The 10,432-nt window shown below is 25.5% G+C and overlaps 1 protein-coding gene across 2 annotated transcripts; it reads left to right on the forward strand.

Moving 5' to 3' along the window:
- The first annotated feature begins 4,038 nt into the window (after positions 1-4,038).
- On the forward strand, positions 4,039-10,086 carry LOC126904457 (juvenile hormone esterase-like). 2 transcript variants are annotated; one of them, XM_050683502.1, is made up of 9 exons: positions 4,039-4,310; positions 4,388-4,664; positions 4,826-5,205; positions 6,296-6,464; positions 6,903-7,090; positions 7,161-7,347; positions 8,356-8,434; positions 8,520-8,645; positions 9,814-10,086. In XM_050683502.1, exons 1-9 carry the CDS (start codon positions 4,131-4,133, stop codon positions 9,827-9,829), a joined length of 1,602 nt encoding a protein of 533 aa, XP_050539459.1. In that variant the 5' UTR covers positions 4,039-4,130; the 3' UTR covers positions 9,830-10,086. The 2 variants fall into 2 exon arrangements, with proteins under 2 accessions (XP_050539459.1, XP_050539458.1); XM_050683501.1 differs by lacking the exon at positions 9,814-10,086 and having other exon boundaries at positions 8,520-9,609.
- Positions 10,087-10,432: the final 346 nt, after the last annotated feature.

Raw genomic sequence — 10,432 nt, forward strand, 5'->3', positions numbered from 1 at the left:
GTTATTGAAGTGCAATCAACAAATTTTTTATTAAAAAAAATAATTTCAAATTCATTTTTTTTTATATTTGAAAATTATTTCAAATACATAATTAATTATTAATAGTATTTGGGTGTTAATTTAAATACTTTTTTTGGGAATTATTTGATTTATTACTTAAATACTTTTTAAAAGTTTTTTTTTATAACAATGCATAACAGGCAAATTTTGACACATTTATTATTTAAAAATAAACCTTCACATACAAAATTTCTTTTGAATTTAATTAAACACCACAAAACAATTAAACATTTTCTGAACATAACATATTATAATAAGCTAGTCTATTTAAATTCGCACATTTTTAGTTTTGAAATTATGCATGTCAAATGATCCTGCCTCTATTTTATTATTTTGGAATGTATCCAGCTACAAAAAATCGCAAAACACCGTTAATTTTCGATGGATTGAATAGAATGTCGTGTTGATGTAACCTTATCAAGATTTGATTAAATGTAGTTTGAAAGCGTGTTTTTTTAAACTATATTTATTTTTTACTTTTTAGTTTTTTATGCCATTACAGTCACGGAGTGTTTATTGTCAATTATGACTATCAATAGTTATAATTTCTGTATTGGCAGTTGGTGTATTTATAAATTCACTACTATGTTTACTAATATTGATAATAATGGCTATATACCTGCCAATATCGTCTTAAACAAATTATACAGGATTAGTGGTGCCGCCGTTTGGTGAGAAGGGTGGGGTGAATGCGTTACGACAGTCTAGTCTCAAGGTCATATACGACGGGATACGCGAGAATAATAACACGTGGCGCGTGCAGAGTTACAAACTTACAACTAATATACATGTGAACTTATATAAGCGTGTTAAAAACAGGAACAATTAAAAAAAAATTTAATATTAGTTATAAGTTTTAGATATAAGATGAATATCGACTTTACAAATTTAAAAATATTTTTAGAATTGATAGTTAAAATTTTATTTCTGTGAAAAACGTTTAGGCGATGTCACATCCCCACTCCCTCTACGAAATCGTCCCTGTTTATACACACCACAATTTGCATTTGTAGTATTGATATTTACACGTTCAATAAGTAAAGAAAAATAAAGAAATTGTTAGAACAATAGAAACCCTTTTTTCTTAATTTTTGTACCTTTGTATAATTTATACAAATTTATTTACTAATATAATGACTAATTTATTAATACAAAATAAAATACCTAAAATTGGAGGGTTAACTTTATTAATTTATATATACATATATATGTATCATCTGTTATTATGTATATAGTATTGCAATATATTATATTAATCATGTTCAATATTTTTTGAATTTAACTTATATACATACAAAGTTTGCAAAATTTTATCATTTTTATGAAGAATTCTTAGTAGGATATTAATTGTTTTTACTGTTATAAGTAATGCTTCAATATGAATCTGTTAAATGTTTTTGTTAAAATAGAACATTTTAAAGTCAAATAACTCATAGAAAAAATATTGTCGGAAATTTTAAGTTTGTCAGACGTCCTAAAACATATTCAATACAATATTTATTTTATTTTTACGGCTGATTTTTTTTATTAAAATATACTTAATTTTTTTTTTTACATCGTAGTTCACTTTGAAAGCTTTATTTTAATAAAGATAAAAAGTGGTCAGACGCTCCGGAAATTTTTCATAAATTGAATTGAAAAAATAATTTTTTGTGTGAGTGATATTTTTGAAATTATTCCTGTACTTAGTTTTTTCACGAGATTTTTTTCATTTAAAAAGTACATCAAAAGAATGCTTTTCGGTTTCAGCATCCCACTGGTAATAATCTTAGAAAATTGCAGTTTTAAGGTTTGCACTTTACAGATATTTAACATCGAAATATGAAAGATGATAGTAGTAGTGACAGTAAAATGGGAGGGTTTAGGGGATGGAACGCCCAATGACATATCCTTTTTGATATTTTTATACGATTTTCATTTTACATATTATGTATTTTGAAACTACGTATGATAATTAAGTTTAAAAATTATTGTGCATAATTAATATGAACAAATTATATTACCTCTACAAATTTGTGACATTCAATTTTAAATCTTTTATTTTATTTTTTTTTATCGACTTTTAAAGCCATTGAGGAGGGCTGTTGCGGCCTTCTTAAAGAAAAGATTTCTTAACCATATCCACTTCGAGAGGACAAGTCTATCGACATAAAGAAAGATGGCAACTCTAATCACTGAACTAATGACTTGTTCAGTAAACGGAGTTTCCTGTGACTGAGTCTCGACCCGAGACAGTTCCTCATTATACGAAAGAAATTCTATGTGGTATTATTCTAAAATAAATCAAACTATTAAAATATGTTTATTAAAAAGAAAGCTATTTATGCACACTAATAGTCCATAATTATTATGGACTTCTTATATAATTATTAATTCTTATTGTGGCGTCATTACTCTTGTTTTAGTTTTCTTTGATAATATACAGAGTGTCCCACCAGATTTAGACACTTGTATATGTCAATAATTGTGTTTTACTATAGTATTGTATAAATTTTATAATTCATTAATTAATAAAGTAATATTTAAAGCAATGGTAAAAAAAACATCTTGATATAATAATACAAATAAAAAAGTTTTGAAATATGGTGGCGCAGTTCCCGTGATGATTTTCACCATAATAGTTTTTGTTCCCTTTCTATAGTAAAATCATTTGGCTGTCACTACTATTTTGCAGTAGTGTAATTATTAAGTTATAATCTACTATTTTGTTAAATTATATTGAACGCGGAACTGTGTCAACTGTGTTAAAAAATTAAAGAAACATGAAAATTATTATGTTTGATAATACCAACTGTCATCACACTTCAATGCAAACATTTCAATATAACTAATGGGAAATTTTTTCATTATGTGTGAATTATAACAATAGTCATGTCAAACATATAAAACTGTACATAAAAAGTAATTGAATATTTTCTAATGTAAAAATATTAAATATGTTTATTATGAAATTAAATCTTAGTACAATCGAGATCTAGCAAAATACAATCAAGTATAGATTTAAATTTGACAATGATTAACATAACTAGTATAAAACGTCTCGATGCGATTGAAATTAAAAGACTAGAAGGAAAAAATTAAAACAATTTAACGCATATTTTACAAATTTAAATTAGCAGCCTATTATAAAAAATAGAAGTGTTTTTAGGACGTTTTTTTTTGTAATCTTAAGGTATATTGTACTATATTTAAATTTACATAAGTTTAAGGATGTAGGTTTTTTAGAACATTATTAAAAAATGAAAAGAAAGAAGTTTTGACACGATGTATAAACCCTCCAGTACTTAAGCTAATATTTAGATTTCCATGACATCGGCAAAATAAATGTCTAAATATTGTCAATAAAAATTTCATAATGATCCGTTTAGTATATAAAAAGTTATTTGTGATCTTTTGGCGTATTATTGATCAAAATCGGTTGAGTATTAGAGCACATTAAAAAACATTATATAGATAAGTATTAAAATAATTAGGCAATAAAAAAACGACATAGTAAAACCAATACATTCTCAGCTACGCGTCGAAGATAATAATAAAATTAAGTCAAAAAAAGTTTAAGAAATATTAATTTTCTACAACACTGTTAATAATGGCCTATATTCCTTTAAAATAAATTCTAGATATCTAATAAAATTAAACTAACATGATTTTGAATGAAATAAATGTATTTTTATATTCTGTTAATCTTTTCTTTAGCTTAGACATTTTTTAACCCAAAAAATAGTTTATGACATATTTTTTCTACAAATAACAAATAACAAATATCTAATAAAGAACTCATTTCTTTTAGATAATCGTTAATCAACAAATGTCTGTTGACATTCACAACATTTACATTACACAAGTTACGTAATATAATGTAGACATAAAGTTAATTTATCAGTTGGATTTTTAAATAGTTTTTTGTTGCTTTTACTTTATAGTTACACTTTTTTATTATCTCAGTATATAAAGGTCTGATACTACAATATTTTGATTAGTTAATATATATATATTTTTAATGCACGAACTTGTATTATGTTTCACTTTTAAAAGTGAATTTATTAGTTACTTATTTATTCCAGATCAAAATGATTCAAATTTTCTTGCTCGGGTTTATTTTTGTTAATTTTGCATCGTCAGAATTAACTGTAAAAACTAGTAAAGGAGTGCTCAAAGGAGAAGTTTTGATATCAAGAAATGGGCGAGAATTTGACTCTTTTATGAGTATACCATATGCTAAGCCACCGGTTGGTGAGCTAAGATTTAAAGTAATGTAATATTTGAATTTTATTATCATATATTACACAATTTTTTTTGATTAATAATTAAAACATAAAACTCGTAGGCTCCAGTTCCAGTAGATCCATGGAGTGGTGTTTTGGATGCCACCAAAGAGCCTACGCCGTGTATTCAAGAACCTGCCGGCTTTAATACGAGTGAAAATTGTTTATTTTTAAATGTATACACACCACATACTGATAAAACAAATTTGCCAGTAATGGTTTACATTCACGGAGGTGCTTTTTTATCAGGTCATAGTGGTCCTACATATGCCGGAGCAAAATATTTTATGGATAAAGATGTAGTATTAGTGACAACCAATTACAGAGTTGGTATATTAGGTAAAGTTTCTTTTAATTTAAAATTATTATAATATGCTAAACAATAAGTAATTTATTTTTAAAGTAATCATGTTTTACTAAATTTGTATTTGAATATTTTTTTTGGAACTTATAAATTAGTTTTTGTTAACTCTACTTAAAACAGTATTTTTTTACCACAGGCTTTATAACTTTCGAAGATGATCGGCTACCTGGAAATCAAGGATTAAAAGATCAAGCTTTAGCTTTGAAATGGGTCAAAGAAAATATTCGTTATTTTAATGGTGATCCAGGGAAAGTAACACTTTTTGGTCAAAGTGCTGGAAGTGCAAGTGTAGGGTTGCATCTCTTGTCTCCTATGAGTAAAGGTCTTTTTCATAGAGCTATTCTTGAAAGTGGATCGCCTCTTGCCTTATGGGCTGTAGCTCCACCAGGATTTGGCCGTAAAAAAGGTGAACATTTTGCTAAACTAGCTGGATGCCATTCAAATAATACAGCAAGTATGATGAAATGTTTGCAAAATATTAGTGATGAAAAAATTGTAGAAATTCAGAGATCATTAGTAAGTACGTTGTTTTGAAATATATAATGTTAATAATAATATTGAAAAATTTGCTTTAAATTCTTAACATAAACACTTATGACACTTAAATTTAAAGGTTGATAACTTTAGTTACAAACCCTTATAAGGGTTTTTTAATTTCTCTTACAAAGGGAGTTAAATAATAATTTTTTTATTTGTATAAATATTTTGTAGTGTAAAACATCAAAAAATAAAAAACGATTTTTTTTTGTATTTTTTTATAACATTTTTGGAGATGTTCATGGAGAATAATGTTTTTTTCTCTAAGATAGAGGGGCAGTGTGACTTATTTTACAATGTGTTATATTGTCGTAACAGTTATTACGGATTGGAGATTCTATCGCAAGTAGAACTGTTTGCTGAGAAAAATCAAATCTGTAATTGGAGTTGGTATACTACTCTTTAGTAATGAACTAACCAATTGCCTTTTAAAATATACGACTAAAAAGCTAGCCGTTAATGAGTTAAGGCTATTAAAAAAATTCACTGTGAAATTATTATTTTTAGAATAAATAGTTTAAAACATGAAATTTGTACAAGATTTTTTTTTGAATCCACGAAGCTAGTTTGCTAGTACCTAAAATCACATTTTTTTTTTGACTTTTATAAACCATTTATGGAAATTGCGGCCTCCTCTAAGAAAAAGTTTTTTAAACATGGATATTTTGTGATGATCACTGGAGTGAGGAATTCTGAGTTAAAATACTGAACTAATTTTCGCTCAGCAAACAGATTCGCCTCTGACCAAGTCTCCAACGTGATATAGTATGTATCGTGTACTACTACTGTTACTAACTCAGTCATACTGTCCTTTTAAATAAAATTAAGTAAAATTAATTTATACAGAAAATGTAACTAGTTTATATGCATATACACAGTTGTATGTATCCTGATATATTTTGTAACCTAACTATTTGGTAAAAGTTAAAATATTTATAGAATTCTTATTAATAATTTTAATTTTAATTATGGTTTACTAAAACTTGTTAAAAAAAAATAGCTGAATTTGTTTGAATGTAAATAGTTTGTTGTATTGTACAATGATAGAAGGGTGATGTTTATTTTATAGGTAATATGGCGAAATCATCCATTAATTTATGCTACTCCAACTGTTGAAAATTGTGATGCAGGACAAAAAGCATTCATTTGTGAACATCCACTGAGAAAGTTTAAAGTGGAATCTGATGTGCCCATTATTGTTGGATCTAATACCGGAGAAGGAGGAATTATTGTGGCTTGTGAGTTTTATTTACCCTTTATATTTTAAAAAGAAAGATTAAAAAAACAAGTTCACAGATTTTAAATTGAAAAAAATCACCTAAAATTATTTATAACTATGAATGGTTTTTATTATACATTCTTAAACAGAAATACCCAAATGTTCACATACATGAGTTGGAAGTTTTTAATAGTAATAATAATGTTTTTTTTTGTATACAAATTTTGAAATTATAAGTGAAATTTTGTTCATCGAAATTAAACAAAAATCTAATTATATTAAAAATCTATCCAAATTCAACACAATTTAGTTAACGATATATTAATAAGATCTTACTAAATTTTTACGTCAATAAAATCATATTTTTCATGAGGTTCTCGAGATTTTTAATAAATTGCTTTATATTTTTTGGAAAAATACAATTTTTCATTATTTAATAAACTAAACAATTTTCTAGCTTTATACAATAAAACGGATTTGTTATTCCCAGAACTTGACCAAAATTTTACTAATTTAATTGCCATGATGACTTTTTATGAAGATTATTCGACTCTTCCAAGTATAAAAGAGATTGGCATAAAATTATTAAAGGAATATTTTCCATCTGGAAGAATATCTGGGGCTACTCATTTAAATTCGGTTAAGGTGTGTTATTTGTGTTTAGTACTTTACTTTTAATTCAGTATTTATTAAAGATATTTATATACACTGTTAGTTGTTTACGGATGCAATATTTACCTATGCTATAATGGATTTGGCACATAAATGGACGTCTCCTGCATATGTCTACTTATATAACTACCAAAATGAATTTTCATTCAATACAAGATGGGGAAGCTGCGAAATCCCTTTAGGAGTATCTCACAATGATGAATTAACCAGTTTGTTCAACATGGGAAATAGTGAGTTTTAAATTTTAAATCATAGTTTTTCTTGATGTTAAAAAATAGTATGATAATCTAAATTTACTTATCTATATTGTATTATATGAATCATATTCGAGACGTCGAATAAATTTGATTTTTATGTTAAGCGAGTAGAAAAAATAGGGAGTGTCGATATAAAAATTCCCTTATGACCTCTCAGAATCTGTTATAGCGACAATGTTATTTAATTTTAGTGCGACTTAGTGACATATTTACGAGGAGGTATTTGAATACCCTCATTTTCATAAAACTATTGTAGTAATGATCTGTGTAGGGGTAAAGTTTCCCTCTAGTCTATGTTCTAAAAATTATCTGGAATTTTTATGACAAATTTCTTAACACGCTACTATTATCATGGCTTATTTAAAGTGGTCCAAATTTTAGCTTATTTTAATCTAATTACATGTATATTTATAGCCGCAGTAACATTTAATGTGACCAATAAAAAATCAATTTACGTACGAGTTAGCTTAAAATCTGATAACGTCTATCCCTAAAGTTATCTAAAAATACATTGCAGATGAGAGGTTAAAAGTGATATTATTAAGTGAATCGAATAAAAAAAATATTTAGTATTCTTAAAATAAAGTTTCTATTCATTCCAACTTTCGTAATCTTTTTAATACATTATTATTACCTTGCTTTCTAGCTTTGCGGTTTTTTATGGATCGTCACAAACTTCTTTAAAACGAAGGTTTCTTAGCTATGTAAAGAAAATTATTATTACTATTTAAGATTTCAAAAAATATATAATTTTTTTATAGCTATTCTATCTCCTTAATAATACAAGTTAACAGGGACAGCAATAATAATATTTTTTATTATCATGCTGATAAACAGATACCCTTTATATATTAAGTGGAATAAATTCTTTCAAAGAAAGTATTTTAAATTAATAGAGATAAAAAAAAGACTTATTTATATTTAACTAAATAAGTATTATGATTATATCGTAAATTAATTATTTCAAATTATATTAACTAGATGCACCAGATTTAAATCCTGCTGATACTGCAGTTTCAAAAATTGTTATAGACATATGGACACAATTTGCAACAACTGGGTAATTAAAGTTATTTATTAAATATTCCAAAAAATAATGTAAATATTTTTAAAAGAATTAATTTGTATCTATTAAAAATATTAAGGAATCCCACCATTAATGGAAAAGAAAATGGTTCTGAATGGCCTAAATATGATCCTACAAAAGATTCCATAATACTCAATATCTCATCAGTTACGCCTGAATTAGTTGAGGATCCCTTTAAAAATATGTATGTATTTTGGAAAAGTCTACCCTTATTGTCTAAATTCAATGGCAATAATGAATTATCAAAAGCAATTGAAAAAAATAATTCCTTATTTTAATGATCTTTGGTAAAAATTTGTATTTAGTATGCTTATTATAATTGTTGCTGCGTATTTCATAAGTTAATGTGATATCATTACTACTTAATACTATAAAGAAAAGCTTTTATAGATTATATTTAAAATTTCACGTATTTTGAAATAAACTTACACTAAAAAAAATCCGAAATATAGTTTATGTATAATAAGGTTCTTTAGTGATGTTTGAAAAATAAATAAATAAGCTGTGCCGTATTTTTTACAGTTATAGTCTTAAATGATACAAAAAAGTTATTATAAAGTAATTATGTTAAGTTTATTCGAGACATTTTTACTCCAAAAATAAATGAACAGCCTTTCTTTAAATTCGGATAAAATTTTCTGTATAAAAGTTGAAACAAAAATATAGAAATAGCTTTAATTGCCTGAAGGGATGAAGACTTTTTTTAAAATAAATCAATTGAGTATTTTAAAGCTCAAAAAATAAATTCGTTATGTTTATTATATAGAAACAAAGTTTAAATGAACATTTTTTTCAAAAATCGTTTACTGAGGAATCAACTATTTCGCTGTAGAACATTTTCTTTTTATGATAACGATTAGTTTACATAGCATTCAAATTTTTATATTGATAACTTTTTCAAGTCACTAATTTTATTTGAAATTACAACAATTTTTAAGTTTGAGCCGAAGCTTAGAAAAATTTTCTAGCCTATACAAAATTATTTTTTCTGCGTTATTTTTTTTTTTATTTGTTTGAATAATAAACGCCTATTAGGCATAAAGTACAGACAAAATGAACACAAAAGAGTATACATATAGGTTTAACAAAAGTATAAGAATAGATAATAACAATATATGAGAATAACATACAACCAAAAAAAAAGCATATACAGATAGTACATAGTTCTAATTAGAGTTTATTAATATGAAATGGATGCACTAAATCCCTTAAACAATTTTTCATTTTATGGGGCGTATGGAAAAAGAAATCAAAGTTTTCGATTTTATTAGCTAATGACAACATCCGGTTTAGCGGAATGAATACATTTATGGAATGTATTCATACCAATTTTTGTTGAAATTTCATTTTAGAAGTAACATGTACTAATTTTTGAATACAATATTACGGTGGTGTAATTGGGGATCGCTGATGGAATTGTTGCGCCCACCTTTGAAATTTATGTGACGGCCTAATTTTAATAAGAATAGGTCGTCAAAAGTTCATTTTTACATAAAGTAATAAAAAAATTCTAGTTTCATGTCTACAATATATAGATTTTCTTTTTTGAAAAATACATATTTATAATATTGACGTTTATTATAAATATCTATTATTTCCTTTAATAATTGAGTAATAAAAAACCTAATTATATTGTTAACTACACAAAAAATGTGTTTTCTTTTCTTGATATGTTTAGTTATATCATAAATATCGTGTCATGTAATAATGTGTCACATAACTTTAAAATATTTCTTTACACAGATATAATAATTTTATTTAAAATGGGACTAAAAAATGCTAATCATCGTAAAACTAATAAACATATTACGTCGAAAGAAAAAATAAATTAAAAAATGAAATTAATCAAAAAGTATAATCAAACAAATGAATATATGCCAAGTGCAATTAAACTATATGTTTTTTATAATATAAATTTAAAAAAAATATCTGAACATGTGATCAATAATTGTTCAAAAATATTATTTTATG

The sequence above is a fragment of the Daktulosphaira vitifoliae genome, unplaced genomic scaffold, assembly GCF_025091365.1.
Source record: "Daktulosphaira vitifoliae isolate Bord-2020 unplaced genomic scaffold, ASM2509136v1 Scaffold_4, whole genome shotgun sequence".
Taxonomy (NCBI): domain Eukaryota; kingdom Metazoa; phylum Arthropoda; class Insecta; order Hemiptera; family Phylloxeridae; genus Daktulosphaira; species Daktulosphaira vitifoliae.

Excerpts from the sequence above, each read along its gene's own strand:
- LOC126904457 (XM_050683501.1), top strand. The coding sequence starts at position 4,131 with ATGATTCAAATTTTCTTGCTCGGGTTTATTTTTGTTAATTTTGCATCG. Across the intron at positions 5,206-6,295 it reads TAGAAATTCAGAGATCATTA|GTAATATGGCGAAATCATCC; the intron begins GTAAGTACGTTG and ends TTTATTTTATAG. Across the intron at positions 6,465-6,902 it reads AGGAGGAATTATTGTGGCTT|CTTTATACAATAAAACGGAT; the intron begins GTGAGTTTTATT and ends ACAATTTTCTAG.